This window comes from Hoplias malabaricus, chromosome 15 (genome assembly GCF_029633855.1).
Source record: "Hoplias malabaricus isolate fHopMal1 chromosome 15, fHopMal1.hap1, whole genome shotgun sequence".
Classification (NCBI taxonomy): Eukaryota; Metazoa; Chordata; class Actinopteri; order Characiformes; family Erythrinidae; genus Hoplias; species Hoplias malabaricus.
In genome coordinates this window covers 19,163,237-19,189,984 of record NC_089814.1, presented here as the reverse complement: position 1 = coordinate 19,189,984, position 26,748 = coordinate 19,163,237, and the positions used below count along the sequence as shown (strand labels likewise).

Below are 26,748 nucleotides of genomic sequence, written 5' to 3'. Positions count from 1 at the left end.
AGAAGCTGAAATCACAAGCCTCAGAGACAACTTTTAAATCAGACTGAATTTGACACTAGAAACCAAATTCTCTGCCAGCTCGGTTTGCATACCACTGCTGGCGAACTGATGGCTGTCTCTCTGGTTTGCAGGTTTGGGTTCTGCATGTTGTGAGTCATTATTTTTCATAAGGGAAAGCCCGTCCTCTTGCACCAGGTTGGAATTTCCCATCACCAGAACTTTGCACATTTCAAGAGTCCAGGAGGTTGGGTCTGTGGTAGTGCAAGCAGAGCAGCGATGTTTATGAGCTGGAAAGTTTGAGATGGAATAAGCCATTTCATGTGCACTGAAATTGTGGAAGGGGTGAAAAGTCATACCCAGATTCCTCAAAAAGGGCTTAGCCTTTACCCTACACAATTAAGAGTCAGCAGCACCTATTTGGACACGTCTCCAATGTTTTCACAGAGTCTACAAAGCAGCATTGTTCATCTTGTGTGAGCTGCAAATTATAGATAAATTAAAAATAACAATAATAATTAAATATTCTCTTTCAAGTGCCTTATCAAAATGACTCATTGCCCCTTCATACAAACATAGCTTCACAGTTGAACTGGGGTGTGAAAAAGTATAGGCTCTCTTATACGTAGTCATAGCAACATGACTATACTGTCCTACAAAAATGTCTGTGTCTAATGGAATAAATTTGTTATTGTTGCCACCATCCTTCTCCCACAACTCTCTGCATTTTACTCTTTCCTCTTTGGAAATCAAAATCACGCATATTTTGATAGACATCTAGAGTGATGCCTGCCCCTGCGTTGCACTGTTAACTCTGAATCTTAGTCCATCATATGTCACACTCACAAACAAACACATAACCTTGTATCCCTGTTGTAGTCTCTTTTTTGTTTTACATAATGAATGGACAAACAAAAATGTTCCAAAATGAATTGGAATAAAATATATTAAATTAAGAGAGTGTGTGTGTCATAGTTCTACAATTACAGACTGTAGTCAATCTGTTGCTCTGCCCACCTCATTTGCCCACTTTCACCCTGTTCTTCAATGGTCAGGACCCCCACAGAGAGGGTATTATTTGGGTTTGGATAACTCTCACCATGATGTGATGGTTATGTATTAGTGTGTGTAGGGAACAGTGTGTAGTGAATGGATCAGACTCAGCAGTGATGCCTGAGATTTTAAACTTTTCAGAGTTACTGCTAGACTGAGAATAATCCACCAACCAAAAATATCCAATACCCACATAATACCTGCTCTGTACATCTAGAGTGATCCTGTGGAATGAATGCATTAAGTGGACAGTGTAGAAACAATGATGTTGTGGTAATATTATGGCTGATCTGTGTATATTCCAGGGTGAACTAAACCTGTTCTTTGCCTTGACCAATGAATTAATCACTGAAGGGCAGGAGCAGGAAAGGGATGAACAGCAGGAGATGACAGAAAGCAGGAGGAATAGTGAAGATGAAGAGGAGGAGTAGAGGCGTGGCGTGTGAAGAAGAAGGAGGAGGATGGGCTGAGATTTGTCATGCACTCCATTTGGTCAGAGGCCTCAAGGCAGAGAGACAACTTTTAACATAACACATCCCCCAGTGTGGGGGCTGTGCCACCATGGATCATCAATTGTACATGCTATTTAACACTCACATTTATTCACACACACACACACACAAGGCAGGTGTACCTGCAAGGCCAGGGGCTTCCATCTCATGTTCTTCAGTAAAGCGGGAGCCGAGGTAAGAGTACTCTGGGGTCTCTTCTTTAATGTCAGCGACACCCCAGCAGGGTCTCCTCGCAAAGAGTTCACCAGGTTTTTCAACTGCCAGCCCACCTTCACAAACACAAGATCATACAGAGTGGAAAAAGTTAAAATAAAGTTAAAATTAAACTAAACAAATCCTGGATGTAAATATGTCTGTATGGAAATTGTGGTGAAGCAGTTATATTCAGCAGTCTGTGTGTGTGTGTGTGTGTGTGTGTCTGTGTGTGTGTGTGTGTGTGTGTGTGTGTGTGTGTGTGTGTGTGTGTGTGTCTATGGATTCTTAATGCACAGTGACTGAGCCTGCCACAAACTAGTGCAGTGTGAAATGTAATATTGATATTTTGGGAATTTTAACAGGTTCCAGGTGTGTTTTAATGATTGTATCTAATGTGAAGAATCTGCTAGAATATTAATATAATAATAAAGTTGGGTATTGGAATTAAAAGGAAATCTTTAGACAAACAAGTAGGCGTTTTTGGATTCAAAGTCATGTGTTTAAGTCACAGAATTCACACCTTTTTAAAAACAAGACAGTGCAGTTCTGAAGTAATAAATAACTTGAGTGAGAGTGAACTAGGCTAAAGTACAGCTTTTGAAAGATTGTGTGTGCATTCAAAAGTGTCAAAACCAGTCATTTAAGAAGAGCATGCATTTCAGTCTGAAGCTTCTCCAGCTAAGGAGACACAGCAGTCACTTTAATCAGTGTCATTTCAAATACAAAATGCAAAATGTATATCTAAAATGTTGTATTACACTCTATAACATTATTTAATATGTTGTTAAAATTAAAAAATATGTTGATGTTAAAATCAAAATTCAGTGATGTCAAATGAAATTGTGAGGCCCTTCACACTCATGCAATGTATATTTAATGATCCCTAATTTCCTGTGTAGGCCCCAAATAAACAGTCCAAAGCCACTAACAGGTCTGAAACACACATATAATACTGCTATAGTGTTTAAACACATGCCTTGTTAGAGGTCCATCAGTGACGTGTGTTATAAATGTGGAAAATAACTGCAGGGTACAATTTCTATGGTAATAAGATAATATCATACACAGCACGCACCACAGTCTGATGATTGACCTGAATGACCTCATCACCAGCGTGGATCTTCTTACAGCGATCAGCTGGGGACTGCAAAGAAGAGATATACAGCAACAGTCAGAGACGGAAGAGTGAGAGAGAGAAAGAGAAAGAGAGAGAGAATTCTGCAAGACGAGCCAAAGAGAATGAGAAACTAGGGAAGAAACTGTGGTGGAGAAAAATGGAAATAGCCTCTCTTACACCCTCTGTAGTTCCTGTAATCACATGTAGGCCATCATACGTTGACTTGATGTACATGCCCTGGAGGAAGATGAGAGACCCTTTAGAGATACTGCATGAAAATCTTGGTCATACACACAAGCACGCACTAACACACGGGCACACAAACACACACACACATACTATACCCCTATCTCTATTGAAATCCCCCCCACTGTAAGATTCATAAACTCAAACAGCCCTGTCAAATGTATCAGAATGGCAAAAGGAGGCGAGCATGAGAGGGCTAAGGTCTATTTCTGTCTGTCTCTATCCAGTCTCCGCTTAACCGCACTGTGTCTTTGTGCTTGTGTGTTTGTGTATGCATATGTATTGTGTTTATCCGAATGTGAGAGAGTGTGGCAGACCCAAAGCTCATATTACCAACACAACTAGCTTCCTGGACTAAGCGTGGATAAGCGTGTTGGGCTCCTCACGTGCTGCCCAGCATTTGTCCTGCTTTCATCATCATTTACATTAGACACTGAGAGCCTCACACACTGCCCAGAGCAAGCCCCTCATCTACTCCACTCTCTTTTCAGCTGGTATTCAACTGATCACCACAATCCAATGGCTGTTGGCAAAATAATGCTGAGTAAAAGGTTTTTTTTTTACATCTAGGCATAATGACTGCAAACTGTGAGGAATTAAAAATGGAACTCAAAAGGAGAAAAAATTTAAGCAGCTCTGTCTATATTTATGAAATCACAGATTAGTTATCTTAATCTACAGCTTGGGCTTCAGGTTATTCCACCTATATCAGCCAAATGACAGTTCTATTTTCCATGACTGCATAGAAATAAATTAGCTTTAAATACAAAAAGTAATTTATTAACTGCAAATAAACAAAATGGACATAAAAAATATTACCTTATTTTAACCCCTTTTCTTTAAAACATACAGAGGGCATAGGCCAAACATCCCATTTTTACCAGTTGCCCCTACACTGAAGAATGTTTATGCACCATGAAAATATTCTGTGATCCAGAATATTTGCAAACACACAAAATCTGTACCTGACTTCATTACTTCAGTTATATCCTCACAGAAATTTTCCAACATGTAAAATATATATTTCCCAGAAAAACAGAAGCTTTTACTGCAGCAAATTGGGACATACACCCTGCTAATAAACTTAATGTCTGATTGAAATTGCTGAAAACATCTGACCACATAATATATCACTGACAATGCACATGAGTAAAGCCACACTCACCAGCCCCTCTGTGGATTTGATGTTGTCTAGATGCACCACCTCTAGATGAGCAGCCTGGGAGACCATGGGGTCAGAAGACAGTGTGATGATGTGGTCACACACTCCAGACAGTGTCTTACACTGCAGAGAAAGAATATGAGAGAGAGAGAGAGAGAGAGAGAGAGAGAAACAAGTGAAAAGAGAATTAAAGAAGCAGAACGAGTGGTTTTACCACTACCCTTAAAATACATAAAACCATGCCACAGAAATATAAGTCCATAAATTAGTCTGTTGTGCTACACTGGCCCATTTCTTCTAGTGATTAGAGCCATATGCTATAAATGTAAATGTAAAAGAAACAGGTTTATGAAAGACTTTGGCTTCCTGCTCCCTACGTGGTGCACTGTGTGAGTTCATGTACTTTTCCCTTAAAACCTGACTACAGTGCATGTAGTCATGTGATTCTGTCCTTTCCAATCTGCCACATGGAAGTAACATGGAGGAGAACCTACACATAGAGGTCAACTGAGCAACTCGAGCAGCTTATACCAAAGAAAAATGCTGTATGTTTCAACACTTAAAGCAAAATCACATCACCTAATATGACCAGTGCATGGTTTAAAAAAGAAACTGACAAGCTTCCAGCAACATGAGAAAAAAATATCCCAGCTTTAATACTTTAGCATATTTACAGTACAGGCCATGGGTATGAACCATGTGGACAAAAATAATCATTCATTAATCAAGGTAAAATGTTCAAAAAATCATGATATGGATTTGTAAACATATCATCCAGCGCTAATTTCATGTGGCTCTTTTTAAATATTTTATGCATTGTTTGGGTATAGGAGCTTTAATATTTATGGCAGGCATCCATAGGTTACATAAGCAGCATTAGGACTCAAAGGTGGCTGTTTAGATCCCCTGGAACATCATGACAAAAGAGGGTTGGGAAAGTGAAAGTAATGCACTTGCTCCTCCTTCAACGTCCTTGGCTGTAATGCCCATGAGCAAGACACCTAACACCTAGCTGCTCCTCAGGTGTTCATGTGGCTGGCCACTGCTCCAGGTGAAAGTGTGAGTTTACTGCCCCTAATCACTAGTGTGTATGTATGCTCACTGCCACAAACGGGTTAAAGGTGGAGTCCAAATATCGTATTACTGCTGTGCAATGATGATAAAAGCCCCACACACGCAGTAGGAAGCCATTAAATGCTCTGCCTTAACTTTTTTCTCTTCAATAAAACCACACAGGCATTCGCCACCAGTAGCTTTCCAGATTTCACATCACAAAATATGTTGCAAAAGACTGGTAAAAATAAATTGTATTTACTACATACTGTGCTTATGATGAAATTCTCTTAAAGTATCATGCAACACGGACAGAGCAGTACAGCATAAATCCTGAAGAAAATGTGTAGTGCAATCATACTGCAGTAGGAATATAATACATGCAAAGAAACACTGCAATACATAACACTGCTGTCATAACAAACCATTGTGGCTTGGTTTTCCAGACAGGTGTTAAGCCTAGTCCTGGATAGTGTGGTCATGATAACAAAATTATGACTTTTGATACGATACCTGCCAAAATATCTCGGTACTGAAACGATACCATGGTAAAAACCTAAAACATCAGGAGAAGTAATGCGTGTTCTGTAAAGCTGAGGGCGGTTGGCAAAATCAATGGTATCTGCTTGTTAAGTGTGACACTACACATGACATTTCACCATTTCTGTGTTCAATCATGCCTTTGACCCTATGTCACACATTCATAAGACTTGTTTACTGTTTAAATAAAGCTGAATGCCTCAATCAATTATGTGATCTCAGTTCAGTAAAAAGAATAAATTCAACATAAATGGAAGCATCAGTTTTGGCATCAGTTTTTGCACATTCGCAGCTGAACTGTGTGAGCTGCCGTGCAAACTTACTGTGCTGCTCTGTCTCTGGAGCAGATGGGGTGCTTCGAGGGAACTGTGTCTCCCAGAGCTCCGTCTCTGTGAGCAGATAAGCTGCAGAGAGCTCTCTCTCTCCCGGTGTTCTAATGAGTTGTGCTACCGGTGATTCTCTTCTATAAAAAGTAGCTGAGGTTTATACAGAAAGTTGCTGGTGCTAGTCGGGTTTTTTGTTTTTTAAGTAACTCGCTAGAAGGTCTGAAAAGTTGCTAAAACTAGCAGCAAAATCATTAAGGGAGGGAGAGGATGCAAAGTTCTGCGGGCATACACTGCCCCCCCTGTGGCACTCATTGGAAATATCTCCTTCTTAAAGTACCGGTACTCATTATATGTGTTATTGTACCATTTTTAATAACAAAGTATTGAGATACTTTTCTAGTATCGGTATAACGTGCAACAATAGTCCTGGACTACATATTTGTTTTTAATTCGAATATGTGTAGACAGACATCTGCTCACCCTACATTTCTTCCAAAAATGCTTGTCCATTTTGCTGTAGTCTTTGGGGAAGGCTTTACAATAGATATAGGAATATTTTTGTGAAGATTGGATGACATTCAACCATGAGAACTTTAGTGTATACTAGGGGGACCTTTATTACTTATTAATTATAAAGAGTGTCTACACACTCTTACAGTTACATACGGTGTAAATTAAACATCAAACAAATATATTTTAGGGCCATTCTGGACTATTTCTATTGGTCCAAATTTAATGAAATATTTACACACAGTGAAGAGCAGCTAATATTGTTTTATAACAATATTAAAAATAAATTATAAAGTATAATGTAAGAGTGATGATATATTATGTCACTAGCAGTCACTAGTCATTCATATCAAGCACATGAATCAGCAAACTCTCTCTCTCTCACAAAATCTCTCTTTTATCATGTACTCTCTCTATCACTCTCTCATGCCCACTCTCCCTCTCTCTCACTTAATTTCTCACACACTCACTCTCTCTCTCTCTCTCTTACTTTCTCACTCTCTCTCTCTCTCTCTCTCACTTTCTCTCTCTCTCTCTTTCTCTCTCTCTCTCACACACACTCAATCTATCTCTCTGTTCTCTCACTCTCTCTCTCTCATAGGCAGAAGTTACTGCTGGGCTGCAATATGCTGAGCTCTTGATTGTGTAGTCACAGTGACGTCCCGTAAACACCATCTGTGCTGAGACCACTGGGATGGTGTTGACGTGTGTGATGTAATCATGTGACCAAGGAGTCACGTGATCAGGCTGTCGGCATGTTGGCATTACAGCATCTCTAATGACATGTCTGCCATCAGCCTGTTCTTCTGTTCTCATTACATTTCTATTTCTCTGTCTGTGTGAATCCATGTTTGAACAGCTAAAGCTCTCCCTCCCTCTCTCAAACACACACACCCTCTGTCTCTCTCCTATATATATATATATAATTTATCTGTCCATCTTTCTTTTTACCTCTTACTCTTCTCCCTTCCCTTTCCACTTCTTTATCTCTCTCTCTACTCTACTCTCTAAACCACACACTCTTAGCCTCTCTGTCTCCTGTCCTGGTATTTATAGCAGAAGGGCATCTGTGCCCTGGCCGCCAATGCAGTCTGATACAGACAATCTGCAGAGCTCTATAAGTTACACACACACACACACACACACACACACAGAGAAACGGTCACAATTTTCACTTACCACATGCAGTATTTTATTCTCTGTCTCATACACTGTGCTGTCCTGTAAAATCAAAAATGGACAGAAAACAAACTTTAATCAATCCATGCCAAAAGCACAATACATTGTACCATTTAAACTGATATGAAATTTTTATTTTGTTGAAGTGATAACACAGTTACATTCCTCATAGTGTGTTTTCAGTGTGTAATATTTCCAATGCATTGCAACAAAAACAATATTAAGCAGAAACTGTAGACAGCAGAAGAAGATTAATTAGTTAGCAGAAAAGGCAGGTCATGCAGGTGAATTTTATGTGTATGTGAGTGTGTGTGGAGTTAATGCTGCATGTCCTGCAGCCAAAACCTGTCTGAAGAACCAGAGGCAGCTGAGCTATCTCTCGCTCTCAGACAGCAGTGAGTGGTGAGTCAGTCCACCCACTCTCTCTCTTTCTCTCTCCCTATTTCTCTCTCTCTCTTATTTTTTTCTCTAATCATTTCCTCCTCCCCTCTCTTCTCTCTGTCTCTCTGAGACATCAGCTCTCACACTCTGACCACATGTGGGAGGTAGTGGCTGCTTTCTAGGAGGAACTCCACTATACAGCTTTAGCAGTGGCTTTATGACTAATAGACAATATTGGGATAGTCCCTCTGCCCACAGCCTGAGTTCATCACAAAGGGGCTTCACGTACGCACTAATTAGGACTATTATATAATATCTGTTTACCCACCTCACTCATCTTGCAGCTTTAAAATGTCAGATGAAAAACACACCCAAACACACATTGTGTAAAACCTTAAGCAAGGTTTAATTTGGACCCAAACCCAGTTCAGTGTCATACTTGAAAACTAAATTGAATAAGAATTAATTAAGACTATTTCTATCACTGGAGCCATACCATATTTTTTGTACTGCTTAGATCATCTTGTATTCCAAAAACAGTCACAATCCTTTTTAACACGACAGTTTTCCAGCCTCCGTCCCTTATGGAAGTATGTATATGACATCTATTCCAATTGGCTGTGCTGTATTGTGCCTGGGGTTACTACCTATTAATAGTGCTAGGAGTTTCCTATGAAAATTATGCAAGCTTTGTGTACACAACTGAACATCAGTGTCCATAATGGCTCAGTGTTAAAGGAACTGAGTTCATTCATTTTAAGGGCTTTTACTTTTTTTTAATGTATTCTAAGTATAGATTTTTTTTATAAGGTGGGAAATAAAAGTGCATGCTCACACACACACACACACACACACACACACACACACACACATCATAATGGCCTAATTCTATAGACTCAAGGTTCTGGGACAGCAGTCCCTATCTCTTCTCTCCCACAGGAGCCAGTCCATCATTGGCTGCACTGCCCCATGCTGCAAAAACACTATTTCCATCCAGGGCATGCAGCTAAGAGTGAGGGGAAAAAACACATCTATGTCCTCCTTCTACTGAATCATCTGCCCTGAAAACATTGCAGACTCTCACAAGCCTGTCTTTAAAAAGCCTCTGTAACCTTGCAGACATAAAAATACATCACCATGTCTGCTTCAGGGGAAAACCAGACAAAAATATGAGGTCAAAAAGCACAACTATCAACATGGAGGTTATGTATGGGGTATTGGGTATGGTGGAATGGAAGGCTGTGTTTTTAGTGTGGGTTCTAATGGGGTATTAGTGTGGTGTTAATGAGGGTTTGGTGAGATTTTAGAGTGGTGAGTTAATAGTTGAGTTTTGGTATAGATATATGTAAGGATTTGGTGGTGTTTTGTTGTTACTTTGCTGGGGTATCAGGATAAGATTTGAGGGTTTATAGATGGGTGTTTGGTGTGATTTTGATATGATTTGGTGGGACATCCATAAATCTCACCATATTTTATAGTGGTTGGTGTAATGTATAACACCACTGTGTTTTACAAAGCAGAGTGTAAAACACAGTGTATGAACACCTAATACCAATAAAAGGCTTGAGCGAGTCACCAAACACTGAATAATGAGAAATCTGTAGCACAAATATAATGGATAAGAGCATCTGTCCAATGCCATACACACAAAGGTTTTGAAAGCATACCTGCTGCACTATTGTGGTCAGCTCCAGACACAGCTGGATGACATTGTTCCTGGTCAGGGAGTAATCCGCCACTGCTGCAAATGGAGACCTGAGGAAGAAGTAACACCTGGAATTAACCATTAGATCACTTCTACACCCAGCTGCATTCACTGCACCAGAAAATTAAAGATGGATATGAACAGTGTACACAATTCAGGACTGATAAACACTGCTTATCAACTGCTCTTTGGTTTCTACTATTAGAGTTCTCTGACTGAGTTTTGGTTCTTATTTTCTTCAGAGTACAAACATCAGCTTTTAAATGATGCCCATTTAACAGAGATACAAGATTCTGATAACATGAACATATGATTGAGAAGTTGGCAAACACAAAATATTCCTTTATTCACATAACCTATTCAAGCTGTATAAAACAACTTAAAGAATATGCTAGTAGTTGTTCCAGAGAAACAAGACAGGACATTTAATCCAGTGTTTGTATGTGCTAAAAAATGTACTCTTTAAACTCAAGACTTATGATTCAGTAGCTGTTAAGGTAATACTGTGAATCTCTATGCAAAGTATGTGGTTAACACAGTAAGGAATTGAAGTGTTATTCTGTCAACAATTCCTTACATTTTCAGCTTGTAAAATAACAGAAAATAATGGGAATTATACAGAGGGAATGATAGGGAGATTGGCAGTAAAGACATAGAAAGAGAAAAGATGAGCAAGAGAAAGACAGAGAGGCTGAAAGAAAAGCGGGAGCAGATTTCTTGGTCCACTGCACATATTCAGTGAGGAGAAGCCAGTGGCTGAGAGCTCAGTGCAGCGTTCATGCCCATCACACACTGACTGTCATTATGTCACCAGCACAGCCCTGACCTGCATTCAAAATACATTACCACGCAGAATCAATATTTTCCTTCATACAAAACCAAGTTATGTTTCAGATAACTGTATAAATACCTATAGATTAAGATGAAATTTCATAGATTTACCATGCTTAAATTCACATGTAATTTAAATAAATTAATAGAGAACGATAGACAGAAGATAGATAGTTATTATGACGTTTTAAACTATAAAATGTGTTAGTATAAAATGTATTACAGGTAATGTGCAGTATATCTCAATACCTTCAGGGCCTGTTGTTAAGATAACACAATATTAAGGTAGCAAACTGTATCTCTGCTTTACTTCAACACAGAAATGTCAGAAGACGATGAAAACAAAAAGGAGGCATTGAGGTGGCATGTAAAATATTCCTGACCATGAGACCTCTTGTCATAGTTTATAATGAGGGTGTGATGGCACTGAGCCATGTCCTGCTGGCATCATGTCCACTGAGATGCAATGAGAATGAGGCCCTGCTAGGCATTGCCATAATACATCCATGGAGCAGGAAATTAATTACTCTCTGGGATTATGAGGATGTGCTCTTGGGCAGTGGAACCAATGGACTGGTCTATAGCCTAAAGCTTGACATGAGGAATTACCATAAACACATACACACTCTTCAGCATCATCATGAGCTCTAAGCCTTGTACACTTACTCTTTACAGAGCCAACTCCTCCAAACAGAAGCTTCTTACATAAGAGCTTTGCTCATATTTTGTTAATCAGCTGACTGCTCCCAAGCATTACGTAAAGAAATCAACAGGACTGTGGTTTCCCTGACCAATGTGCATGACCCCATTTATAATCAATTCACAACAGAAACTGTTAACCCAAGAAAGAAATCATGTGACTCAAGAAGATAAAACGTGGAAAATGTCTTTGATTACCCATTGTGCTTCCATAATTTTTCACTTTCTTGGGAAAGCCAAATTTCATTTTATGACTATATGTATTAATTTACTACATATTCATTTATGTTCTTTCGGCCCGCTAAGTCATCACTCATATCATGCTACCAAACTTTATATCAAAGGGGAAAATCTAAAACACATGCTTCTTACAATATAGAGCCAATCACAGCGTCTTACTAAACTGCAAATGCAATGTCATTAAACAGCTCAACACACTTATGACAACACTATCCCAATTCTGTTACGTTATCTAACACATGACTGCACTGGCCTGTTATACTGTGTGATGGGGGAAAGAGAGGGCTATCCTGCACACATTTATTTGTAATTAATTATTATAATTAATAACTTAAATTACTTTATAGGCAGTTAGGCTATGATACTTTGCTTGATACTTTATCACACTGAGCAAATGCACTCAAAACCCATGTCCAAATTAGCCTTCTTATTTTTACCCTCACAGCTGCCATTCCACAGTGAAATTTTCTGAACCAGAACCAGACTCTGTCCTCACTAAATTAAGAGTGGCACATATATAAGCTATTAGATTGAACCTTTAGAAAAAGATCCAAAGAGTATCAAAAAAAAGGTATTAAAAAATTAAAAATATGCTAATTGAATGAGTGTTGTGAGTTTAATACAGGGAGCAGAAGTGGAAATACCACCAACTGTAATCCTGAATTTAACATGACAATGAAATTTTCATGACCAGGCTAGAAGAAAATTACTTTCTTCATGAAGTAGAAAATAGTAGTAAATTATATCACTGAAAAACTTAATTAAAATGTTACTTATTTTATAAACCTCAAAGTTTATACTCAACTTTCAGTGAGCTTTAATGAATTGAATATGTGTTTTCTAAACATATTCCATGTGGTTATAAATAAATCAGAAGTAGACTAGCTAAAGCACTGCTAGTTTATATGGAGCTTACATTGTGTTTAAAAGTTCACATTCAAAAGACTTTGTTATCTCAGCTTTATAGCTTTAAACAGGTACACAGTGAAACAAAACTATTTTCCTTCAGGTACATGGTGCAACATTGGATCTGGGTACATGCAATACAGTCAGGACAGATACATTTCCAATATATATGAAGCTAATCAGTGTGGTAACCTATGAGCTACTTTCTGGTTAGCCTCATAATTCCAGTGCTAAAATAAAGAAACCTTTGGAAACCAAATATATTTTCACAGCTACAGCTGTTGGCCTCGAAATTTGTGTGTGTGTGTGTGTGTGTGTGAATTTGTGTGTGTGGGTCAGGGCTGACCTGTCCAGCCAGGCCAGGAGGCTCTTGGCAGCAGCAATAAGATCCACAACAGAGGTGAGGAAGTCATTGGGGAGTTTGCGCGTGGCTCTGCCATCGTAGTGACCTCCTCGTCTGCGGCCCGTTATGAAGTTCTGGAGGTTCTTGGCAGAGGCGTTGAGTTTATGTGATAGTGTTTTCAGATTTTCTGTCTCCAGACCATAGTTCTGAGAGAAAGTACAAAGACAGTGAGAGAGGACATAGAAATATCTAATATCTAAAAGTACTTATGTATGTAGTCCCAACTTCATTTTAAAGGTTGAAATTAGTTTGCATTTTAGTCCATTTGTTTTGCTGATTTGATTGTATTCAGGCACATAAATATTATTCAGGTCAGGTACTGACATCAAATGATTAGTTTCAGATCACACATCCCTCATTCACCATCTCATCCTAAAGTACTGAATGTTGCTCCGTCACTTCAAAGAATACAGCTCCAGTGTTTTGAAGCCCAGTCCTGGAGGATTTACACTCTTCTAAATTACACTTGGGATTGAGCAAGGTGAATTTATACTTACACACTGATAGAAAAACCATCACTGTGGTGGTACCTTTTGCTGTTACTGTGGTGGGACCCTGAAGGGTACATATGCCAGGATGTATTTTATTTTACACAGTTCTGTAATAAAAGACTACAAATACAGATATGTACAGCAAGAGTTTCTACAACATGTTGAGCACAGTGTAAATGAATACATTAATCTCATAACTCTAGTGCAACAATAAAGAAGTGAATTTACACACAAAATAACTCTGGGCTGAACAGTTACCCTTGAGTTGTGTGGAAAACTGTGTAAATATGATTTTTCTTTTTTTTGCAAAGCTGTTTCTTTAAGCTCAAGAAAAATATTCCACTACTTTTATCCAGTCAGGCACCTAAGGGCATGTATTCCAAGTCGCAGAGAGAGCTTGTGAATAATGGAGAGGCCAGCAGTGAGAGTAAAGCAGGACAGAGGGTCAGACTGAGACACGCGGTCCATTACCAGCTCTCTGACACTGACCTATTGGGACATTATGGTCCTCAGAAGAAAAGCTAAAAAGCTTGAGGAAATTCTGACAATGTGTCATGCAAACAAGGCAAAATATTATATGTATCATACCCCATTAATATTGTATGAAAAAGCAGGGGATTATCCGCATTCTCCATAGTCTACTTAACATGTTGTATTACAGTAGTACAAGAGCTCCTTATGTAAAATTAACCTTCAGACTGGGTGGTTCACAGCGTTTCTCTGCCTGATTCATGGAGCTATCCAGTGGTGTTATGATATGATGTGTATGTAAAAGACACAATGGCTAGGTTCAAATCTTGGAGACAGATTTTACTTGAACACTACCCACATAGATGATTCTAATAAAACAATACTAGTTTATGTAATTTATTACAAGATGCTTTTTCTACTACATTGATTAAGGGAAAATATATATTCAGGGCAGCACCGTGGTGCAAGGGATCTAGGGTTGGGAGTTGGGTTCTGGGTGACTGTCTGTCAGGAGTTTGGTGTGCTCTCCCCGTGTCCGTGTGGGTTTCCTCTGGGTGCTCCGGTTTCCTCCCATGGTCCATAAACACACGTTGGTGGGTGGACTGATGACTCAAAAATGTCCATAGGTGTGAGTATGTGAGTGAATGTGTAAGTGTGTGTCACTCTGTGAAGGACTGGCACCCGCTCCAGGGTGTGTTCTCTTTGCGCCCAGTGATTCTGAGTAGGCTCCAGACCGACCACGACCTTGAACTGGATAAGCGGTTACAGACGATGAATGAATGAATGAATGAACGAACGAATGTATATTTAATTACATGTATGTGCAATAAACCGTGTACTCATATTTTGAAATATAAAAATCTAAAGAAAAAGAAAATTTGCTACTCCTGAAATATAAATGTGCTGGATGTAAAGGCTGGTGTTTTTTGTTGTCTATTCTACTACTGGAGGAAATAGAAATTCAGTCCATTTTGTGAATTCAGTGGATGTTTTAACTAGCATAGAATTTCTGGAATTAATTCATTCATTTTCTGTAACCACTTCATCCTGATCTGCATTGCAGTGGGTCAAGAAATAAAGCATGAATCATTGAGCACAAGGCAGGAGCACACCCTGGACAGGGTGCCGGTTCACCAAAGGGCATCACACACTCACTCACTCACTCACACAAGGTCACATCTACTGTTTTTTTTCACACAGTCAGTCCAGCAGACATGGGGAGAACACACCAAGCTACTCACAGACAGTGGTCTGAGGCAAAGACTGAATTCAGGACCCAGTAACCGTTGAGCTGTGTGGGATCAACACTACCCGTAAAGCCACTGTGCCACCCTAAGATATTCAACTGAATTTAGTAAAAATGGCCAACAGAACCTAACCGAGTTGTTCTCTCTCTGAGTGGTTGAATATTTCTCCTTCTGCCACATTACTCAGCACAATGCTAATGCTAATAGCAGGTAACATGGGCACTTAGTTTTATCCTCCACTAATGCTGACATCTCCATTCTTGAATTGCTAGAAGTTAGAAAAGAAGATGACATGTCTCAGAGGAAAATTATATTACTTATTGTGGTAACAATGATCTGGGGAGTGCTAGCTATAGCTTGTTTTGGCAATTATTAAAACTGGGTAAAATTCTTTCCCTAAAAATAACCAAAACTAAATAAACTCTTTGTGAATCGAGGACTTACAGCACTAGCCTTGCTTAGACAGCACTCTTGCTAATGCTTCCCAAATGCAGTGTGAAGACATGCTAGCATCCATCAGAAGCGCTGACCCGTAAGCTTATCTCTTATTCCTCCGACCCCCCCGACCCTGAGCCATCACTTTACATGTGCAGCGAGGCCACGACACTCCACTCCCACAATGCTCTGCTGCACATGGAGCCTGTGGGCGTATGTCATGTGAAAGGCTCAGCGGGGGTGAGGGTGTGGGGATGAGTAATCATATTTAATAGCGTTGTGCCCTGCACAAGATCCACCTAAAGTAGCATTACATAAGAGCATTTGGTACAGAAGACCAAGGAGTAAGCTCAGGACTGACGGGTGGCTAGGGCAGCGGGTCGGGCTAAAGCCCAAAACCAGCGAATCCACATCCTCTCATGCTTTTATTCTCTTCCTTCAGTCCTAATCTTCTCACAGCTCAAAGATTCTTTCCAGCACTCCTCGTTTCTTGTTATTATTCTTCCCTCGCCTCTACTCCTGTCACCCTTCCATCGGCTCTCCCACGCTCACTCTCTCTCTTTTGTTCTCTCTCTCTCTCTCTCTCTCTCTCTCACTCCCTATGCATGTCTCTTGCTCTTGGTTGCTTGTCCTTGTTTCTAAGCGCTCTCCTGGGACACAGGCTGTGAGCATCAGTGTGTGGGGTGACAGGAGTGAATAAGGGGGGGATAATCCACTGGATTTTCAGGGATTTAACATGTTTGTTTTGGCTAATATCAATTATAACTAATCAAAATACCATAAACAGAGCAGCACCGCAGAATAAAAGAGGTCAGGAGCCTTGGCCATAACAATTCTACCAACAAATTGGACACGCCAGACCTGATGTTAAAATGATAGATGCTCTGAACAAACTGTAATGTGACTGGCATTGATGCTCATCTCAGATAAAGTCGTGTCCTTGAGCAGAAGCCTTTGACAAGGCCCACGCAGCATTTTAGGGGCAGGGGCTCCAGGGGTAAAAGGGTAATATAAAGCAAATAATTTTATTTACAGCATATGGCAAACACTCTTATTCACAATGTATCAAGACTATGGAGTCAGGTTCCTGAAGAAACCCAAGGTTTTCTGATCAAAGTAGCCAAAATGATTAGTTGTACTGCCTGAGCAGGCATTACAAACCTGTCCAGTAGACACTGCTCTAGGACTACATTTTAAGATGTAATAATAACTTTGTGTACTGAGAGCTTTTAATACTGGTATCTGCTAAATTTCTCAGCAAAATAGTTACAAGCCAAACAAGCATCTTTATACCCTTTGTCCCTTGCAGACATGCACAGCATCACTGAACATTTCTAGACATTACCCAGATGGGCTATATTTAAGAACACATCTGTCTGATTCATTAGTCCAAACGAATCATGTGTGGTGAGAGGTGCTGAACAGAAGGGGGGCACAAAAGTGATGAAGCATGCGGGACCAAAGTTAACCCTGTAAATATATTTTATAATTGTGGTTCACTAAAAATTATCTTGAAGAATGGCCATATGAAACACAGTTATGAATCTCATGAAATAACGAAGCACATGGTTAAGGTTGAGTGCAAAGGGATCTATATGTGCACAGTACATGAACTGAATCATTTAAAGCAATTCATTTCACATGCAAATGGCCTGAATTGAAGATCAAAGCCTGCACTAGTATGTTAAATTATACGTTTTGTGTGTGTGTGTGTGTGTGTGTGTGTGTGTGTGTGTGTGTGTGTGTGCTCACCAGTGCACACAGCAGGTCTACAGCCTCGAGAATGAGTTCCTGGTGACCAATACGGGATACACCAAGGTCCTCCAGCTCCTGGTGTGTGATGCGTAGCAACTGCTCTCCACCCACTTTCTCCTGCTCAAAGTTTTTAATGTACTGCTGCAGACAGTCGTCCAGACCTGTGATGAATCATATAGCATATATTTTATAAAGCATAAAGCCACATTAAAGACATTTTGGACACAGACATTCATTTGTGCACATACAGCTTGTAGTATCTCTACAGATACAAATCATGAAAGGAAATGGGATACTCTTGAATTGTTGCAGATAATCACACATGCACCATGCACATTTGGTCTGTGGAGCAGTGAAACTTTGTTCTCCGGAGTAAGGAGCTCCATTTATTATTTTGTCTTAGTGGCATTTGTGCCACTTGTGGCTAAATATCTAGTAGAAAAATTTCTCATGGTACAAGAGGCAGTTAAAGCAGAAAGCAGGTGGGGAAAATGTACCATATAACATCCTTTGTTTGAAGAAGATTTTTTTTTTTTTACAAAGTGTATCGTCGCTGTCCAGTGAAAAACATGTATCTCCAAAACAGCCACTTTACAGGAGCAGGCCAAAACCTTCTTACTCTTCAATGTAAAAAGTAGCAAACTAAAAATCCACAAAAATGGAAAAACTTGTTTTTCTTTGGACAGTGAACATACATTTACTCAGGTGTGTTTGCAGTCTCTGGACGCCACCGTATGCTGTACTATAATGATAGCATTTTATACAATCATGAAATCTGCCAGGCGGTAGTGCAGCAGGTAGTGTTGCAGTCACACAGCTTCAGGGACCTGGAGGTTGTGGGTTCGATTTACTGTCTGTGAGGAGTTTGGTGTGTTCTCCCCGTGTCCACGTGGGTTTCTTCCGGGTGCTCCGGTTTCCTCACACACTCCAAAAACACACATTGGTAGGTGGATTGGCGACTCGAAAGTGTCCGTAGGTGTGAATGAGTGAGTGGATGAGTGTGTGTTGCCCTGTGAAGGACTGGCGCCCCTCCAGGGTGTATTCCCGCCTTGTGCGCAATGATTCCAGGTAGGCTCTGGACCCACCGCGACCCTGAACTGGATAAGCGGTTACAGATAATGAATGAATGAAATCTGCCTCTAGCACTGAAAATGATTAACCAGCTCAGCTCAACACTCTTTTATCCCAGCCTAGCCAACAACACACGTGTACATCTACACTACTCTGCATTCAGTCAAGTACGTGTAGCTCAGCACGTGTTTTGGTCTGTATACCAAGGATACCTTAGAGCCAAGTAAAACGGACGATCGATCAGGATGCTGTACTCAACATATCGCTAAGTATATATGTAGATGTGTTTTATTTACTTATTTATTACCATTGTGATAAATGTAAAAGGAACAAGAGATAGAGTGAGAGAGAGAGTGTGTGGGGACGGAAGATAGAGCATCGAAGCCAAGGCCGAATCCCAAATGTCTCCCTTACACCCTCCGTAGGGTCGGTCATAACGGTGCACTCACGTTGTGTGTTTTATGTTGACAATTATTTTAGTGAGCTATACGATTCAAGTTTCCTAATTACTAAGTGTCTAATTACTGTCTGTATTATTAGTTTTATTATCTGTGATGTGCACTAAATAGGGAGTTTGGACGTACTGCATGCTTGAACCCTAATTAAATATCAGTTTTTATTCGAGTTGTGTTGCGAAAACTGTAAAGCAGATTTCAAGGTTTAATATTGGTTTAAATTGTGAATTTTTAAGGTGGACATGAATGGTGCTTATAAAAAAAATAGGATATTATTATTTGTTTTTAAAGTGTATAGAGAAAGTGTATTGGAAAATATACTTTTAGAAAATTAATAGAAATGTGTTAAATTTGGTTTTATTTTTTAATTAAAGTGGAATTTTGAAGTGGACGCATAGGCATACACTGATGGGGCATATAAAATGTATACTGTATTATTGTTTCTATTTATTTATTTATTAAGTGTATAAAAATATCTTTTTGACCATTTTAGACCACTAAAGCAAGTTTAAAAGGTTTTAAACGTTTTAAGGTAGACTCAAAATTTTTGACGGACATGAATGGGACTAGGGTTAGGGTCTATTTCCACTTTCACAAGTAAATTAAAATAATACTGAAAGACAGGGGCTTTCTGCTGTTTGAACACTCTCAAAGACCTGGCTCTCCTAGGCCTCTCCAGGGACTCCTCTTTTGGAGCCTTTCATTTACAGTGCCTCTACTGGCTGTTATCGCCGCCGTGGGACGTGTAAATGTAAATGTGAACTTGCAAAAAACGTTTATATTCACACGTATGAGATAGGAGAGTGTGTTGAATAATATCTACACGTAATATCTCTACATATTCCAATGGACATGGCAGGAGGAGATGGGAATATGTTATCACACAGCTGTTCAAACATTCTTCATTTAGTGAGTAGAAAACTACACACACATACACACTTGGTGAAATTGTCCCACTGTCTTGGACACACCCATGGATTTGAGGGACTATTGTTACGGTTAAGGGTAGACGTGTTTGGTAGAAGCTCACGGTTGTCAAGGAAACACATAACACCCACTTTCCATAAGCTGACCCTCCTGTGTTTTTCCCCCCTTCCTAGACACGACGAATAAAAAAAGGACAGCATCACTAAACAGAGCTATATTTACACACCCCACACATACGCTTCATTCCCACACACAGCCAGCAGCACAGCGAAACAACTACTCTGATCGGTTCCAGGCGCATTATATACACGGCAGATAAGATGATAATGAAAAGCTGTGCTGATCTGATTTAGGCACAGGAGAATCTTGGTGTACTGGCATTTCTTGGTAGCGCTACAGATGGGCAATACATTAACTGTTCTTTAGCAGCACTGTTGTTAAACAAAGGGTTTTAAATACTTCCTTCATAATTACATCATTACATGAGTAAAAACTGAAGTTAGGGCAAGTGTCTTTATATAAGCTCTTACTCTAACCCATCTGCAAGAGTGATCATCACACAGTTGTTATAGACACTTAATCTAGACTGGGACCAAATGAGGATAAAAGTCTAGACTTCCAAGGCCTTAAACACTTGGCACTGATATTTTATGTGTGAATCAGTTCTCCAAAGAAAGCGTCAGGATTTATGCTATCAATAGCACCAATCCGCCCACCTATAACTGTCACTCTGTATGTGAATATCAGCCCAAACACTGTCAGTCAATCCAGTCTTCCTCTTGTCATTTTGCCCAATATTCCTACCTTCTCTTTCCATCTTTTACTCTCTTCTGTCAATTCTCCCTCCTTCTCCTTGTCAATTGTCCCAAACCCTTGGTACTTCTCCTCACCCATGGATATTTTCTGCCTTTCTTCCCTTATCTGTCCCTAAATTTTCAAACAAAAAGAGGAAGATGTAGAACAAGGCTCGTATGGCTCTAATCGTTGCTCAGATCTGCTACTTAATCTCTGGCTGTATGTAGCCCCTAATGGAGCGTGAAGAAGAAAGTTGAGTTAGCAACAGAATGATAAGAAGCTGAAAGGGAGGGTTTCTTTGGCTTTGCATCTGATCTGGGGGCTTAACAAATCAGTCCCCCTTTCGCCTGGGCTTTATCTTAACTCGACCCAAAAAAAATGTAAAAATGTAGAAAAAAGCTATCGTCACAGCCTGCCACTGTATGTTGCTATAGAAACCACATCAGGACAAACCACTTTGATTAGAACCTCATTATCAACTGGAAAAAAAAGAAGCAAGGCCTGTGTATATATGATTTATGCCTGAATAGACAAATAAGTCAACAAATAATCAACGCTTTTTGGCAGCATCAAAGACCTGCATCAAAGCCCTATTCACAGATGGATTTGTGTTGTTTGGGCTGGATTGCTCATTCAGTAATGCTTGACAAGTGTGGGACAGGTTTGAAAATAATCCTTAACTGCGCTTTTAGATAAATGCACCAATTGCATTATATAGCTGGCTAGATTCTTATGAAATATATATATATATATATATATATATCTCAAAATAAAACATGTGCATATCAAACACTGTCAAAGAAGAATATATATATATTTTTTTAACTTAGAAATTAGAATAATAATTTTAAGGCTGTTAGCAAAATACATACCTGCAAATCCCTAAGAAAATATTCCACAGAAATGTACTAATTTACACACTATGTACTGAATATACAATGCCCAAAATTTCTTTTTAACATAATACTCCTACAACAGACCCCAGACATTCCTACTTTAAGCAGTTCATTAACAAGCACTTTATAAGCAGATGAGCTAATCCCTAGAGAGATAGAGAGAGAGAGAGAGAGAGAGAGAGGGAGAGAGAGAGAGAGAGAGAGAGAGAGAGAGAGGGAGAGAGAGAGAGAGAGAGAGAGAGAGAGATACAAGGCCCCTCACAGTGAGCCACTTTACACAAACAGGGGGCTCATTGATTAAAAGGGCATTATTTGCTGCTGGTAATTGTAGCTGCTGATTAAGTAGCACTAAAAATCACATACAAGAGTGTGTTATGTCAATCTAGGTCACAAATCCCTTTCAAAAACACCCATAACGAAAGAGGAGAGAGTAAGACAGTGTGAGTGAGTGATAAGCAAATGGAGGCTTGTTTAATATTTGTACATATAGCAGTCCAAAGGCAGATTAGGACCTGGTCCATTTGAGCCCTTAACCCAAAAAACCAGAGCTGTCCCAAATCGCAGATCTGGCATCTACACTGACCCAGAACTGAAAGAGGGATTGGAAGCTTTGGCCTGGACTCTGAGAGGGATATTTACGCTAAGGCAGTGGTGAAAAAAGATCAGTATATCTTTCAAAACAGGGCACACCAGTATTAGGCTTCAGGGACATAAACACAAGTTTATAACACAAATAAAATATTCCATTATCAAGACATAAAAACATATTTTCTATTACTCTGTTCTATCTTTATACACTCTATATATTTATCAAGTTATGGCCCTGACAGTGTGTGAAACTGAAAATCAAGTTGTCAAACAAGTGAATTGGCTGGCCCAGAGTCCAAACCTCAAAGTCACTGAACATAATTTGGAGTTCTTAGATTACATTCATTCATACATTCATTGTCTGTAACCGCTTATCCAGTTCTGGGTCGCGGTGGGTCCAGAGCCTACCCGGGAATCACTGGGGAGCCAGTCCTTCACAGGGCGACACACACTCACATATTCACTCACACCCATGGACACTTCTGAGTCGCCAATCCACCTAACAATGTGTGCTCTTGGACCATGACAGTGACCTGCTGCACCACCATACCTCCCAGCTTTAGTACATTTTTATTTTTAAAGCACTGTCTGACTACAGTCTAAACATTTTCTGTCATTTTAAAGTAGATCAGGACATGTTAAAAAATTATGGTTTTAAATACAGTATGTTATTGTATTTTGCTGTGAATTTTGGAAGCTCATGTCCATTCTTAACACTTTACAGTAAATCCCTGTTAATAAGTAACAATCCCAAAATTCAGTGGAATTTCTACACTCTCAGCCTACCCGGAGACACTGGGGGCAAGGCAGGAACACACCCTGGAGGGGTGTCAGTCCTTCACAGGGTGACACACATTCACTCATACATTGACACCTACGGACACTTTCGAGTCACCAGTCCACCTAGCAACGTGTGTTTTTGGACTGCGGGAGGAAACCAGAGCACCCGGAGGAAACCCACGTGGACACAGGGAGAACACACCAGCCAGTTACCCAGAGCGGGACTCGAACCCATAACCTCCAGGTCCCTGGTACCTCCTGCACCACTTTGCAGCACTTGTGTAAGAGCAGTAGTCAGTAAATCACAATAAATCAGTTGCTTGGAGTTGTGGGTGGAGCTATAGCTACAGCATTTATAGAGTGAAATAGACTAGCATGTCTCTGAAGCATCTTTCACACATGCATGGTAACCCAGACAGTTTCCAGACTTTACCTGGAGGAGCTGTATATGTGAATACAAACATCTGCTACATCTGTCCCTGACTTTATCCCGCTAGCAACCTAGTAGAAACAGATGGTGTATATAGAAGAGGTGGAGTCAGGTTGTTGCTGTTGTTGGTGGAGCTATAGACTGAAGCTGAATTTAGGGCAGTGCAGCATGGGCATATCTCTGAAGGCAAACATTTTTAGATGCAGATATAGTTTCATGTAGATTCATGAACTAATCCATGCCCATATATCCCAATATAAATCATTGGCCATAATGATTATAAGCCAGAGCCAGAGCTCTGGGTCCTGATGTTTTAGGCAGAAGACCAAACAGAGAGAGAATGTGGAAGAATCTGCAGGAGTTATAGAATGCTTTATCAGCAGTGACTAAATGGTGCATGGACACAGTGAAAGCACATGGGACTGTTGCCCATTATTATCATCATAATACAGTTTAGTAAAACATGCATTTAATCAGGGCCCTATTGGAATGCCACTGTGCTGCCTCTCCTATATTTATCATCTTTGTTCTCCCCAGAATGCCAGGGGCCTCTTCAGTGGGGGGGAGGTTGGAAAGTGAGTCACAGGATGCAGCAGAGGGGTGGAGAGGTGCGTTGTGGGAAGGTCACAGGGGCTCTCCTGCTATAGAGAAGGGTCTCTTTGGCCATAGGAGGCCCTTGGGGCAGCGGTACAAAGCTGTATGCTAATGATGGGGACATGCTAAAGGGGGCCCAACACACACACACACACATACCCAGACATAGAGACAGACAGACACACAGACAGAAACAAGTTTGTTTTCATGCACTGTGGGGATATTATGCAATCTTTAACTTATTTGGTGGAGACATACTTGTCCATATGTACTACTAGCCTAACTCTACCCCAAACCTTAAAATATGTCTTTACCTCAGAATATAATCATTTACATTGTGAAATACAGGTAAGTATTCCCAAAAAAGGAGCAAAGTCTCCACAATATAATTGTGTAAACAGATATATTCCTTATAAACACACACACACACACACAAACACACACTTTTTTCACTGAGTAAAGTCTGCATCCACTGAGATTTCAGATGCACTAATTTCCATTCAAACAATTTCAAACATTTCAGCTGTGTGAGGACTGTTTTCTAATCTAAGACACAAAATCCTCTGAGCCCATCACTATTTCTTCATTCCTCTGCTCTCTGCAGGAAGCAGGTTCCACTCCAGAGATTCGCCGCCAAGTCGGAAAACAATGTGAGTGTTTTCTGTTTTTCTGAAATGCGATGAGTCACAGTGAGGCTTAACTTTTCATAAAGTCACAATGAAAGCCGATCTGCTGTTGTTGGTACATCCGCATCCAAGCCATCTGAGTCTCTTTTAATCTCTTCCTCCCTCGCTGCCTCCGTATCCGATCTCTCTGTCATTTCACCTTAATCTCTCCTGTCTTCTCACCTGCTGCCTAAGGTCACACGAGATTGGACTGTCCTTCAGTTAGTTTTCCATAAATCAGATTTCGATTCAGATACACATGCAAAGATTCAGGTTTGCATCAAGATCCCTATTTAATGGAGAGATCAGGTATTTTCTCCAATGATTTTTCATGTTATGAAACCATCATACGAACACCTTGTGGCCTGAATATAGTAGAGATTATCTACTAAACAAAGTAAACATGGCTGCTCCATACAGGGAACCCATTTTATGAAGCATGAACGGCTTCATTCTGAGACTGTAATATAGCTGAGTTTATTGGGGCTAATTTGAATTATTTGCATTTTTTAAAAAGTCTACAACTAAAGATACTGCTTAAAATGTATGTTAAAATATGTTTTGTTTACCTTTTAATGTTTATGTTTTAAATATTTAATTAAGCTGTACTAAGTACATTTATATAGAGGGCAACACCATTGATGATGTACATTGCATATTTAGAACAAAAAGCACTTGCAGATTTGCCATTAGAACCATTCAGTGACTCATAGTGTGGTTTTAAGTGTTTGAGATTTTTAAAAAGCCACTGACCTAATTTGACCACAGTGGAATAATTATCAGTCCTGCAGCTTAAAATGTCTTGCTTTGAGAACAGAAAATGTTTGCAGTTTCACACTTATATATTCCCTGGTTTCAGTCTGAAACTGAAGCCTGCTGTGACCAAGATTAACCTATTCTATTCTTAGGGTGTTATGACATAGGGTGTTGTCACTGATTTCAGAGAACCAACTGATTGGTTCAGTTCCAATCAGCAGAGAATCAATATGGCTTCATAACAGTTTCCCTTTTCTGACTCGGACTGTATCTTGATCCTTGGCTCATACTGATATCAATCCTGTATTTGTTTATGCACCAGTAATAATAATTATAGCCGAATGATCTCACAAGACACAATGAGTGTTGTGTTGGCTTTTTACCTTAACATTTCAGCTTTAAAATAAATGTGACGCTCCGCTGGTTTGTAATAGGGAGAATAGAGCTTCTGTTGCTGCTAGAACTGCAGAAACTGCCCTATATAACTTTCGGAAGAGGGTAAGGATCCACCACCTACGTCCCCACTGATATTTCTGTATAGTGCTGTAAAAATGAATTACACTGGGGGGGGGCCCAAGAGCAAAAACTTCAAACCTTACCTAATGTACCTTTAACTTGGATAACACTATCTAATGGTGCAAACAACATAATTAAATAATTCTTTCGGTATCTGTAACTGCTTATCCAGTTCAGGGTCACGGTGGGTCTGGAGCCTACCTGGAATCATGGGACGCAAAAGCAGGAAAACACCCAGGAGGGGCACCAGTCCTTCATAGGGCAACACACACACACACACACACACACACACCTATGGACATTTTTGAGTCACCAATCCACCTACCAACATGTGTTTTTAGACTGTGGGAGGAAACCGGAGCACTAGGAGGAAACTCACAGAGAGAACACAAACAACATAATTGTAAAATCTACATATTTAATAATTTGAAAATATATTATAAGTCTTATAAGTTTCTTATAAGTTTAACATATTGGAAAACAAAAGTAAAACTTAATGTGGCATGTTTTAAAGTTTTGGCAAATTTTAAATTGAATGTTTTCTTTTTCCAGTTTGTTAAAAAGGAATTACAGATTTTAGGCACTTAACTTTACAGCCAAAAATATTAAATTCAAGTTTGATCACTGTAGATGATTTAACTGCAAAATAAATCTATCAGCCATTCTGACAGGGGTCTCTAAACTCTTTCATATGCTCTTTTTGTATACGATATGCTGCGATATATTGAGATGGATGCAGCAAAAGGCAAGTGACAGCTCTATGACCCATGTTAAAAAAATAGGTCAAGACATGGCCCAAATGGTCCCCCGTGTTCAGGGGT

General features: G+C 39.8%; 1 protein-coding gene across 4 annotated transcripts in view; it reads right to left on the bottom strand.

The window, feature by feature from the left end:
* The window catches only part of cnksr2b (connector enhancer of kinase suppressor of Ras 2b), a 51,909-nt gene that overhangs the window by 20,391 nt on the left and 4,770 nt on the right, over nucleotides 1–26,748 (bottom strand). For 2 of the 4 annotated variants that reach the window (XM_066645916.1, XM_066645918.1), the window contains exons 2-9: nucleotides 17,452–17,615; nucleotides 12,999–13,201; nucleotides 9,939–10,044; nucleotides 7,891–7,932; nucleotides 4,286–4,405; nucleotides 3,052–3,111; nucleotides 2,833–2,901; nucleotides 1,685–1,831 (exon numbers count right to left, since the gene is read on the bottom strand). In XM_066645916.1, the coding sequence (XP_066502013.1) occupies nucleotides 1,685–1,831; nucleotides 2,833–2,901; nucleotides 3,052–3,111; nucleotides 4,286–4,405; nucleotides 7,891–7,932; nucleotides 9,939–10,044; nucleotides 12,999–13,201; nucleotides 17,452–17,615 (911 nt within the window). The remainder of the gene's footprint in view (nucleotides 1–1,684; nucleotides 1,832–2,832; nucleotides 2,902–3,051; nucleotides 3,112–4,285; nucleotides 4,406–7,890; nucleotides 7,933–9,938; nucleotides 10,045–12,998; nucleotides 13,202–17,451; nucleotides 17,616–26,748) is intronic. The other 2 variants (XM_066645917.1, XM_066645919.1) reach the window with 1 other exon arrangement.